Raw genomic sequence first — 12,724 nt, forward strand, 5'->3', positions numbered from 1 at the left:
CCTGTGAGTTTTTTCCTTTCTTTTTTTTTTTTTCAATTAATAATGTATAGATTCCTTGATGGTCAAAACTCAAACTTGTTGAGAAAATTGCACTGAAAAATCAGTCAAGCACCCCGCAAACTGTTCCAGGTGCTGTGGGAGATTGTAAAGGAAATAAAACTTCTTTCCTGGCTGTAAGGCATTTATGATCTAATTGAGGAAATAACCAGGAAAGAATGAGTAAATGATTTTTTAAAAGATAAGTAAGAGAAACGTATGACTATACATTATATTTGAAAATGTGTACAAATATATATACAGGAGACATTGACTGTGTTTGGTAGAATCAAGGGCAATGTTTTTATCTTATTTTTCTGATTTTTCCAAGTTTTCTGTAGTAAATTTATATTATTTTTTTACAATTAAAAGTAAATGTGGTACAAAATACACACATACACACACACACACACACACACAAAGTGTGGAATATCGCCTGTTCTTGAGAAGAACAGACATGAAAGCCTCCTTGTAGCATAGCATGTCTGGGAACTTTTCAACATTAAAATTTTCTTGTGATGAAGTTTGATGATATTCCAGAGTGAAGTGAGAGGATGTTTCAGTGTAAGAATGCATGGTATGGGCAAGAGAGAAGTGGAAGGGGGTAAATAATGTACAAGGATGACTGGTAGGCTTTCCTGATTATAGTGGAGAACCTCAAATTTTGGCTTATATTTATGGCAATTGGCAGTGTGGGTCCACTAATATTGTGTGCATATCTCTCTCACAGCATCTGTTGCACCATTGTGTAATTTGTCTGGCTCCCCCATGAGACCATTAAACCACAGCACAGCAGTGATTTTTGTCTTGGTATCTTTATATTTCCTGTATCTACCACAGGGCCATGGTACACGGTGAATGTTCAAAGGTGCTCAATGAATGTTTATTGACTGTTCTTGAATGGTATTGGGAGAGATGTCAAGAGTTGTAGAGGAGGCTGTCAAATGAAGACAGTCTCAACCCTCATGCTTAGGATTTTTAATTTTATAAGAATGGCACGACCCTTTATAGAGAAGAAACTGACTGTATAATCAGAGATGTCCCAAGAGACGTTCCTGCAGCAGGACCGCTGGGAGATGAGAAATCGTACTGAGCAGTGGCGTGGGTGAGGGAGGCAAAAGGGAAGAGCCACTGAGGATGGATATTTTGGTGACTCAAATCTTGCAAAATTGGCTTTTCTGAAAGCCAAGTCAAAGAGCAGATGAGGAATAAGCTTAGGTACACTATCTTCTTTGGTTATTCCTCATTTCAGACTGCACAAACCAAGAACCCAAAGATGGCAGCCCTGGAGAGGAATGTGATGGTGAGTAAAGAAAACACTTTTCCTTTCCAAGTTGCGCAGCTTTGCTTAAGACTCATGAGCCCCGTGCTGGAACATGCAGGTTCCAGTCTGGGAAAGCAACGTGAGAGGAGGTAGGAGGAGAACTATTTAAAATCAAACCCAGCCTCTGTCTACTAAGTTGTATGACCTTGGGCAAGTGACCTTACTCCTCCAGGCCGAAGTTTCATCATTTGCAAAATGGACATAATGACTGTATCAACCTCATTAGGGCTGTTGGAAAAATTCTTGTAAATCTCATTTCCACAATGCCTGGTGAATAGCAATAAGTAACTAAAAGCTATTTAGTATTAGCTTTTCCACATATAAAATAAGCAACAGTTTGTATAGACTAACCATTGCTTCCTTTATTCTGTTTTATTGAGATATAATTAACACATAATATTGTATTAGTTTAAGGTATACAACAAAACGATATGTACTATAAAATTATTAATTACTATCACAATAAGTTAACATCCATCATCTCACATAGTTGGAAATTTATTTTCTTGTAATAAGAACTTTTAAGATCTACTCTCAGCAACTTTCAAATATGCAGGACAATATTGGTTACTATAGTCACCATGCTGAACATGTATCTCCATAACTTACTAGCTTATAACTGGACATTTTTACCTTTGGCCACCTTTACCCATTTCTCCCACCCCATCATTTCTTTTTAAAATGCATCCTGTCTAGAGATCTCTTGTTTTCAGAGTGTGCACCCGTCCCTGAGAAGTCTAGGATTGTGATGTTTGCCTGTGGTGATCCATGTGCCTTTTAACTGGGCCGTAGAGCCCTTGTGCTCTGTTTGCATTCCTGTGGCTCCAGCCTGCAGATCACTTGCCTTTGATTGTGGCCCCTACAGATTGTGACAGCTGTGTTATGACACTCTTGAATGACCTGGCCACCATGGGCAATGAGCTCCGCCTAGTCAAGTCTCAGCTGCAGGGCCTGAGTGTCAGTGCAGACACTCTGGAACAGATGGGGCACTTGGAGACCCAGACCAAGGACCTGAGAGTAAGTAGCCTATGGGTCCAGCATGATGCTGGTCCAGATTAGATAAGTGTTGAATAGATGCTGCATGGATGGAAACTTCTCAAGCAGCAAAGGAGGGGTTGACTCCATTTAAGGCTATTGGTGGCTGGGCTTTCCTCCTTCCTCTGATCTAAACTAAGATTAGATTCTTTTAAATTGAAGTGTAACTGTCCTACAATATTGTATTAGCTTCAGATGTATAACAGAGTGATTCAATATTCATATACCTTTTGAAGTGATCACCACAATAAGTCTAGTTACCTTCTGTCACCATACAGAGTTATTACAGTATTATCGATTATTTTCTCTATGCTGTTTATTACTTCACAGCGACTTATTTATTTTATAACTGGAAGTTTGTACCCTTTAATCCCCTTCACCTTTTCTGACTACCCTCCTCCCTGATGCCTTCTGGCAAACACAAGGGTGCTCTCTGTATCTGTGAGTTTGTTTTCTGTCTTGTTTTATTTGTTCATTTGTTTTGTTTTTTTAGATTCCACATATAAATGAAATCCTACAGTATTTGTCTTTCTCCTTCTGATTTATTTCACTTAGAATAATACATTTTTATTGATGGGAAGTACTAGTAAACACACAAAAATAACACTTCTAAGTGAACATGCCTTACTGAATGTTTCTGGGCTAATTTTTCTCAAAGAGCTGTTAGCTCAGTATCTTGCTTTCAGAAGACTCAAAAGCAGATTTGTCTAAGACTTTTATTAATTCATCTTTAAATGTTTGATGAATTTTCTAGTGAAGCCATGTGGGCCTGGGGTTTTCTTTGTTGGAAATTATTTTGAAATATACTGTAAGTTCAATTTATAAAAATAAGTATGGGACAATTAGGGTTATCAGGTCTTCTTAAGTAATATTTAATAAGTTGTGTCTTTCAGACAATTTTTCATTTCATCTAAGTTACCAAATGTATTGACATTAAATTGTCCATAATTTTCCCTTATTATCCATTCAATATCTGCAAAATTTATAGTGATACCCTCTCATGCATTACAGATATTAGTAATTTGTGTTTGTCTCTTCTTTTCTTGATTATTCTGGCTAGAGTTTTGTTAATCTTATTTTTTTTATTTCATTGATTTTCTCATTTTTCAATTTTATTGATTTCTGTTTTCATCCATATTTTTTTCTGCCTTCTGCTTGCTTTGGGCTTATATTGCTATGTGTTTTCTAGTTTCTTAAGAGGAAAGCTAAATTTACAGATTCGAAACCTTTCTTGTTTTTAATGTAAGAATTTAATGTTAAATATTTGTTCCAATCACCACTTCAGTTGTATCCCTCACATTTTAAAATGTTGTGTTGTTGTTTTCATTCAATTCAAAAGATTTTTCTAATTCTTTTGTGACATGTCTTTGATCCCTGAGTTACTTAGAATTGTGCTGTTTAATTTCCAAATTGAGTATTTTCCAGATAACTTTCTGTTATTGATTTCTAATTTAATCCTGTTTGATCAGAGAACCTATTTTATATGATTCTGGTTCTTTTAAATGTGTTGAGATTTGTTTCATAGCTCAGAATATGGTCCCCCTGGGAAATTTTATATGTTTATTTGTAAAGAAGGTGTCCTGAGAAGTAATAGTGTCTAAAGTGCTCCCCTCACATGAATTAAGGATGGAAAAAAAAAAACCCTTGAAACTTTCCAATGCTCATGGTTGGGCAATGGCTATATGAGAACACAAGAAAGCTACAAACTTAACATCAGAGATCTAGACAGGATTCTCAGACTAGGATCTGTATTGGAATGTGACATCTTCAACACCATAGTGTGCAAGTCCTAAACTGCCATCATAAGACCTAGCCCAAGACTGGGAGGTCTGGGGTGGGCGTGGTGATAACTGTAAGATCATTTGACGGGGCACAGGGAGTGCAGAGGAGAGCTCCCACTCAGAACGAGCTCGCAAACATGGTAAGAGCCAAATAACAATGAGAAGGACATCTAACAGAAGCAGCAGCCAAGCAATGAGTGCCCTTTAGAGAAAATGAAAATCACAGGACGATCTGAAATTACTTTGAACAACAACCACCAAGAGAAGGCACAAGAAATTTAAAACCAGAAGTCAAATAAGAAGAGGTAGATATAAAAAGATCCAATAAAAATCATGGAAATGAAAAAATATGTACTCATTGAAGCAAAAGAATTCAGTAAGCTAGACGTAGGGAAAGAGGCATTGGGGAAAGTTTAGTAAGTGTTTTGGAAGTAAGAGCATATTTTAAACCCATTAATGGCTATAGCTGAGTATACATAGCAAAAAAATAATGCTAGAAAAATGGCTCCCATCAAGATCATTTTAGCCCATGGTTTACACGCTTAATATGGGGCAGGGGGTGGGAGGGGAAGGCCTTTATGTTCTGAGAAAAAAATGAAGCCACTAGAGTTTCAGTACCCATTGTATGTGCCAGGCTCTGTGCTAAAAGCTTTACTTAACTCTCACAACATCCTATGTGGGAAATGGTGTTATTTTCTTTACCCAGCATGGAAAAGCTAAGTAACCTGCCTAAAATTACACAGCTAATACGTGGTAGTTCTAGAATTCCAACCAAGATCAACTCCTGAAGACCATGCTTTACCCACTGTACTTTTTATCCAGGTGTTCGACTAACATTCAACAGAATGATGTGCCTCAGTTTTTCTGGAGTAAAATTAAAATAGGACTATTTTCTTGCTATATCACAAAAACACTGTGAAAATTCAGTAAAAATAAGTGTGAGAAGAGAACTAACACTTTTATTGCCTGTGTTGGCATGATGTTTTATATTACATTAGCTCACTTATTACCATAAACAACCCAGCAGGTTAATATTATAATCTCCGATATACTGATGAAGGAGACGAGGCTGAGTGAGTGAACCTAGGGTTTGTATCGGAGCTGCAAAACCTGTGTTCTTTTACCCAACATTGGCAAATAGAGGTAATAATATTGCTTTTTCTTATAAAAAATTTTAAGGCATTAATAAATTTTTTTCTAAAATATTGAAAATAATCACTATTCTAGATACTATATGCAGCAATGTTACCTTCTCACAGTAATGAAGCAGTTTAGTACCCCCAAAAGGACAGGGGACCTGGATTGCGGTCCCAAAGCAATACTGATCAGCTACACATGGCATGAACAGGTCACCCAATCTCTTTGGGCTCCTGCTTTCTCATTTGTAATATGAGATTATTCAATTAAAGGAGCTCTGAGTTCCCCGGCTGCTCTAACATTTTTTTAATCTAATAGTTCCTTCAATAAAGTAGCCATAGGCACTTCTTTTAGTATTATAAGGTTAAATATAACTTAAAACAACTGAAGTTATTACAGAATCTGGAAATTAATACATCAGGTAAGAAGTATCACTATCATTTCTATAAGGTTAGGTCATTTATTCAAGTAAAGTATCTCTTGTCTCTTCATAGTTTTAAATTTTGCTATTTTTATTGCAAAGCCATATCACAATTTATACCAGAGAGTAGATTCCTCCTGGCTGGTATGACTCAGGGGACTGAGTGCCAGCCTGTGAACCAAAGGTTCGCTGGTTTGATTCCTAGTCAGGGCACATGCCTAGGTTGCAGGCCAGGTCCCCAGTTGGGGACGTACAAGAGGCAACCACACATTCATGTTTCTCTCTCTCTTTATCCCTCCCTTCTCCTCTCTCTAAGAGTAAATAAATAAAATATTAAAAGAAAGTAGATTCTTCATGTAGCCTATTTCAAAGAACCGTGTTTCCCTCGCTGGAACCTGCACTAGTCTTGCTAAATGAACCTTTTCATGCCATCACCGGGTTTACCAAGTTGGTGGAACTTGCTCCAGATTTCTACTCTAAAGTGAGATTAACTTTGTGTTTGACTTTCAGAATCAGCTGCTCAACTACCATTCTGCCATTTCAAATCAAGGCTCAAAAACGGCTGACCTAGAAAAAGAACTGAGTAATTTGAATCGTGAATTTGATACTTTGCAAGAAAAGGTAATGTGTTAGGTCAATAACGTTAGCTTTTTTTGTTTTCAAAATATCATTAATTTCCCCCCTGCCATTAATTTAGTTTGTTACTAATCCATTTATTTTTTATATAGGTTCAAATGAACTCCAGAAAAGCACAAACATTATATGACAATGTTGATCGGACGACCCAAAGCGCAAAAGAGCTGGACACAAAGATTAAAAATGTCATCCGGAACGTGCACAGTAAGAAGAGTTACTTGACCCAACTAATTTTTTAATATTGTACAGCCTTTTTTTTACACACTGAAAGGATTTTTCTTTAACACTTCAACATTTTTTTAAAATTTTATTTATTTAGTTTTAGAAAGGAGAAGGAAGGGATAAAGAGAGGGAGAGAAACATCAATGTGTGGTTGCCTCTTGCACACCACCTATTGGGGACCTGGCCTGCAACCCAGGCATGTGTCCTGACTGGGAACTGAACTGGCAACCCTTTGGTTCACAGGCCAACACTCAATCCACCGAGCCACACCAACCAGGACTAAGAGTTCAACATTTTGAAGATCTTGCAATGATACTAAAAAACTAATATGAACCCTCCCATAAAAATATGTGCCTTTTTCTTAAATAGTCTGCTGGAATACAGAATCACCAATTCAATAAACTAGTCTATATTTTCCAGTTCTCTTGAGGCAGATCTCTGGGACAGATGGAGGAGGAAACAACTTGCCTTCTGGTGATCTTCCCAGGAAGTTGGCTGAAGCAGAACGCATGATGACGGAACTGCGGAACCGCAACTTTGGAAAGCACCTGAGCGAAGCAGAAGCTGAAAAGAAAGAAGCTCAGCTCTGTAAGGATGTTCCCAAACTCTTGCATCCAGTCCATTCTAATAGGTTTGAAAATACAATATTGAGCCCCAGTTACAGGTGGAGGTTGTCATCATTTCAGTGTATATTACTGTTAGAGCATCATGTGGTAGAAACGGGTAGCCCAGCCGAGTTACTAGGAGGTTGTAGAATATAACATCTTAATATCATGCAAAAAAAGAAAGGAAAGGAAAGGAAAGGGGAAGGAAGGAAGGAAAGAAAGAAGGAAGGAAAGAAAAAGAGAAATGAAGAAAAGTTCTTCTCCTGAGATGAAAGGTACTGATACCTCTTTTCCTGTTTTTACCGCATTTTGCATTTTTATTCTTCTTTCATTCAGTTCCTCCTAACTTTCTTATTATATCATTTTTGAATGGTCACCTCACCACCATTGGGGTTTGAATTACAGGTGGATATTAGCACTGTATTAGAAAAACAAAAAAACAATATAGTAGAAATTAACTGAATATATTTAAAGTTTTAATTAGGAAAAAGCCTCATTGGCTCAAAACTGAGAAATATTAATTTGGTGCATATTTTTCAAATACTGTTCATTATTTTCTAGTAAAATAATGTTATCAATGGTTGATAACCATTACAAATGTAGCAGTTTTCTTTTAACATTTGTACTGTTTAAATTTAAAATTAGCCTTGGCTTTTAACCACAAGGAGACAGAAATAATAGTAGGAGAGCATGCACTATATAGCCTGCAGATGTAGGTCAAATCCCTAGGCTGACTGGTCATGCAGTCTTAGGTGGTCAGCTCATTTCTCTGTGTCTCCATTTCCTTATCTGAAATAGGAGAATGACAATTACTGTTTTAATATGATTATCATAAAAGTTAAATGAGGCAATGGGTACAGTGCACAGAGCAGGTGCACATGAATGTTAGTTTCCTTTCTTATTCCCTTGCAAATTCAAGGAAAACAACGAAATTATTAGAAACTCAATTCTGCTGTAGTCTTTATAACTTAGCTGCAATATATTCATCTCTTAAGTGGAAAACATAAAGTAATGTATTACAGTGCTGAATCGGATCAAGAGCTGGCTGGAAAACCACCAGATGGAGAACAATGGACTTGTTAGGAGCATGCAGGATTCTTTAAATGAATATGAAGCCAGACTCACTGACCTTCGTACTGCACTACAGGAGGCAACTGCCCAGGCAAAGAAGGCCACTGGCCTCAACCAAGACAACGAGAGGACTTTGGAATCCATCAAGGTGAATTCACATCTGGGATCTGCACACTTGTATTAATGACAATGATGAGGGAGATGGATCTTTATTGTTGATTATATGGCATAGTCAGGGACCTGTCTGTAAGTCTAGTCTGTATGCACCTCTCCGTGTGGTGAACCCTCTAATCAAACAGGAATGAGGCATTAAATGCAAAACCAAAATCATTCCTACTCCTCAGTTGCCAGAAAAGATTCTGAACTTAAACCACAGAGAAAGCAAAGCGAATTGCCCCTCTCCCCTGGCCAGTAGAATACTAATATAATAATGCTACCAAGTAGATGAGAAATTAAACTAATATTGTTATTAATTCAAAGTATATAATATTTTAAATAACTTGTTGTGCCAGATGTATAAAAATTCATTATCATAATCACCAGCAAAGGACATTTTAAGCCATTTTCTGCTTTTTAGGAAGTAAATTAAATGTAGACCTCATGCAGAAGCTGCAATGACAGAATTTAGAGCTCAAGGTTCTCTAGTATATATTTTCAATGGTGAACATTGTATGCCAAAGCAACAACAAAAGTGTGAGAGGCTATGAAACAGCAATAAGATCTAAGTAGAACAACATAGTACTGACTACCAAAAAGAACTTGGTAAAAGAGAATAAATGATATCTTAGCAGATGACAATATGTGTTTTCCCAAAACCTTTTTCGACAGTAACACCTCTGTTGAAGTCCTGATTATGCCAAGCCAAGGGAGCAGGATCCAATTTTCTGGATCTCTGAACTTTGGCAGCCTCCTAGCCTGGCATTCTTAGGTCCTATGTGCTCTGTTGTTGAAGTTTGCTTACATCCTCATAGGGACTGGCACATGGACGTGCTGCTGATTGGTGCTGGTTTATGTGGTTAATAATCCACCATTCTTGTCCAAAATCAGAGCTTAATTATATAGCCTACTCCATGTGCAGGATGGCCCCAGTGTAGAACCTTCCTCAGCACTGTGAACTATTGTTTCATTGGCACATAGCCCGAGGAGACTGCGACAGCACACGCACACTGCGAAGAGAACTGATTCCCCCCCCCCCAACTCTGTAGTTGCCTGAATGATCTTTAAGTTCAAGAAAACATTCTGACTCTGAAATCACTTACATGCTGTTGTCCAGTAAATATGCCTGTGCCTGCTGATAATATATTCTGTAGCTCAAGCAGATACTCCTTTTATTCTCTCCAGAGACAAGTTAAAGAAATGAATTCCCTACAGAGTGATTTCGCCAAGTCTCTAGCCACCGCAGACTCTTCCTTACTGCAAACCAATGTTTTGCTGCAGATGATGGAGAAAAGCCAGCAGGTAAAGACATAATTTGCTCTCTAGAAAATCGAAAAACACTTAAATTATATTGCAAGGAAGCTGAGATGGGCTGACCTGTATTTTTATTCCAGTGCATGTCTTTTAGTTGGAAGGAAATATACCAAAATGCCAATAGCAGTGCTCCCTAGGATGAGGGTTTGAATGATGTGTCTTCTTTGTGCCTGTTTGTATTACCTGATTTGCCTGCAATGAGCAAATGTTGCTTTCATAATTTAAAAAATTGAAATGCTGTTTTTAAAATATCAAACATACCTTTATTAGTAGAAAACATTTAGGACTGATAAAAGACTGACAATATTTCTTAACCCAATGGGCATTTTGAAAATATCTTTTATGATCTCTATTTCCAAATAAGAAAAAAGTGTTTCGATTTGGTACAACTTGACGCTAATAATAACAGTGTGCTAGCACAAAATTCATCAAAGGGGGCGCCCACCATAAGGAAAATGTTCACGTGGTGCTTAAACTTAGGAGAATGTTATCAGCAGCACTATCTGAAGTAACCAAAGATTAATTGGTGTAGTAAAGAGGTTTAGAAAACAAATTTCTTCTTGTTGCTTCCTGGAAACATGTAATTTATGACTGTTCAAGAAAACGGCACACACTTTTTTGTTGTTGTTGTTGCTTAAACTGACACTGTCTCTGTTTACTTGGAAAAATAGGAATATAAAATATTGTCTGCCACTGTAAATGAAGTCAGACGTGAACTAAGTGACAAAGTGACAGAACTCTCCAAATCCTCCAGCAAAGCATCATTGGTGGCGGAGGCGGAGAAGCACGCGCAGTCCTTACAGAAGCTGGCAAAGCAGCTGGAAGAGTGAGTGTGGGCCGTGGAGGTCTGACTGCACCTCGTTGTGGCCTGGCGTAAATGCCTCTCCCGTGGGCAGGCTAGGTCTCCAGAACAGGGTGGAGGGCGGGCCCAGGGCCCAGGTCTGGAACCCCACCTGCAACGGAACTGATTCCCAGTTGCATCCTTGAGGCAAAGCTGCAGGGCCCACTGCCTCAGGTCTCTGCTTGCCCAATGAATCCGGGGGCTCAGTGACAGGCAGGGGTGGGCTGCTGGAGCACTTAACCCCCCTGTCCTCCAGGATCCAGAGGAACGCCAGCGCGGACGAGCTGGTGCGCCGTGCTGTGGATGCAGCCACTGCCTATGACAACATCCTCAACGCCATCAAAGCAGCAGAGGATGCCGCGGACAAGGCCGCCAGTGCGTCTGAGTCCGCCATCCAGGTGGGCACCTGCACCAGCACCTTCTCTAGGTGCACTCTGGAGATAACTGGCTTTTTTATTTTCTTTCTCTGTGCACTGAGGGATAAAAAATATTAATAAAATTTTTTAAAGCCACCACTTTAAATCAGAACTTGTTCTATAGAATAGACTTGAACTTGCTCCAAATTTAGGTCGTTTCTATATTTACATGACTGACATGTAGCACAATTTTTAAAACTTTGTAAAATCAGATAGAAATAACATTAATTATCAGTTTTGAACCAAGATAAATATTATATCCTGCTTATTATCAGGTATGATTTTAGGCTGTGATTAAGTATTAATATTTACTAAAGGAGAAATTTTGTGCACAATTTGATAACCATATGTCTTTCCTATTCTTTGTCTCACACTTTAGGCATGTTGGTGGAACCTTATGGGATGTTATATGTACCATAAAATATTCCTGTATTTAAAAATAAAGAACAAAATATTAAATATCAAAGAGTTAGGGCAAAGGTCTTAATGGAAGTTTGAAGACTTTTCTCTTCCAAAGACTAAAAATCTAAAAGCAACTCAGTTCCGTCTTCAGTTATTGCAAAGGGTATTTTACAAATAACAGTGAGAAAATGAGACAAGTGTCATATGATTCATCAGTTATGTCACCGGAGGTGGCTCCGCTTCCCCAAGCCACAGATGCCCACCTACATCCCTAAGTCTGTCTTTTAAGGAACAATCTTTTTAAACCTCTTTCCTACCTTCAAACCTCATTCTTTAAAGATTAAAGATAAGGGCTTTGAGGTAGGATGTAAAATCTTACTCCATGTTTCCTAAGCTATACCACATGCTTAAGGCAGATAAATGCTTTGCTTTCAGACAATGATCAAGGGAGATCTTCCAAGAAAAGCTAAAGCCCTGAGTTCTGACAGTGATAAACTGTTAAATGAAGCCAAGATAACACAGAAGACGCTACAACAAGGTATTGGGGGGGGGGGGGGAGGATTTGTTAGTCTGATTATAACCAGGGCTTGAAAACAACCTATAGGACCAGAAAAGGCAGCCCTAAAAAACAAAAAACAAAACAAAAAAACCTCTTCTTGAACCTCAGCATTGATGCAGATTTGTAGATCCATGGTTTATTTTATAGATTTGATGTTTCTACCCAATATTCTAACATATACTGAATTAATTAGAACCTATGAATATAAATAAATCTTGAGTCTGTTTTGGCCTGGTCTTCAAGGGGCTATTTAATTTAATCTACCTGTGACCACAGCATTGGGAACTCCCATAGCATAGACATCTGTAAAGTGTTGATTTCTTTCTTTTTTTCCTTTTCATGATACCAAACCTAGATTTATTTTTTTAATTTATAAATCATGTTTACTCTATTACAGTTGTCTCAGTTTTTCCCCCTTTACTCCCCTCCACCCATCCCATCCCACCCCCTGATCCCACAGTCAATTCCCACTCTGTTGTCCATGTCCCTGGGTCATTCATACATGTTGTTTGTCTAGTCCCTTCTCCTTCTTTCCACCATTGTCCTCTTTCCCCATCCCCTCTGGTCACTTTCAGTCTGCTCCATGTTTCCGTGCCTGTGGTTTATTTTATTTATTTATTTATTTTGTCAAATAGAGTCCACTTATAGGTGAGATCATATGGTATTTCTCTCTCATCAACTGGCTTATTTCACTTACCTTAATATTCTCCAGTTCCATCTAAGCTGTCGCAAAAGGTAGGAGATCCATCTCTCCTTTTCTTTCTTTCT

The 12,724-nt window shown here is 38.1% G+C and overlaps 1 protein-coding gene across 2 annotated transcripts in view; it reads left to right on the forward strand.

Moving 5' to 3' along the window:
• The window catches only part of LAMA3 (laminin subunit alpha 3), a 254,462-nt gene that overhangs the window by 195,899 nt on the left and 45,839 nt on the right, over positions 1-12,724 (forward strand). For both annotated transcript variants that reach the window (XM_054583453.1, XM_054583454.1), the window contains 10 exons: positions 1,289-1,339; positions 2,226-2,377; positions 6,245-6,355; positions 6,463-6,574; positions 7,013-7,180; positions 8,220-8,416; positions 9,610-9,726; positions 10,410-10,564; positions 10,836-10,977; positions 11,833-11,935. In XM_054583453.1, coding sequence (XP_054439428.1) covers positions 1,289-1,339; positions 2,226-2,377; positions 6,245-6,355; positions 6,463-6,574; positions 7,013-7,180; positions 8,220-8,416; positions 9,610-9,726; positions 10,410-10,564; positions 10,836-10,977; positions 11,833-11,935 — 1,308 coding nt within the window. The remainder of the gene's footprint in view (positions 1-1,288; positions 1,340-2,225; positions 2,378-6,244; positions 6,356-6,462; positions 6,575-7,012; positions 7,181-8,219; positions 8,417-9,609; positions 9,727-10,409; positions 10,565-10,835; positions 10,978-11,832; positions 11,936-12,724) is intronic.

The sequence above is a fragment of the Pteronotus mesoamericanus genome, unplaced genomic scaffold (genome assembly GCF_021234165.1).
Source record: "Pteronotus mesoamericanus isolate MK-2021 breed Mesoamerican mustached bat unplaced genomic scaffold, CSHL_Meso_final contig_74, whole genome shotgun sequence".
Classification (NCBI taxonomy): domain Eukaryota; kingdom Metazoa; phylum Chordata; class Mammalia; order Chiroptera; family Mormoopidae; genus Pteronotus; species Pteronotus mesoamericanus.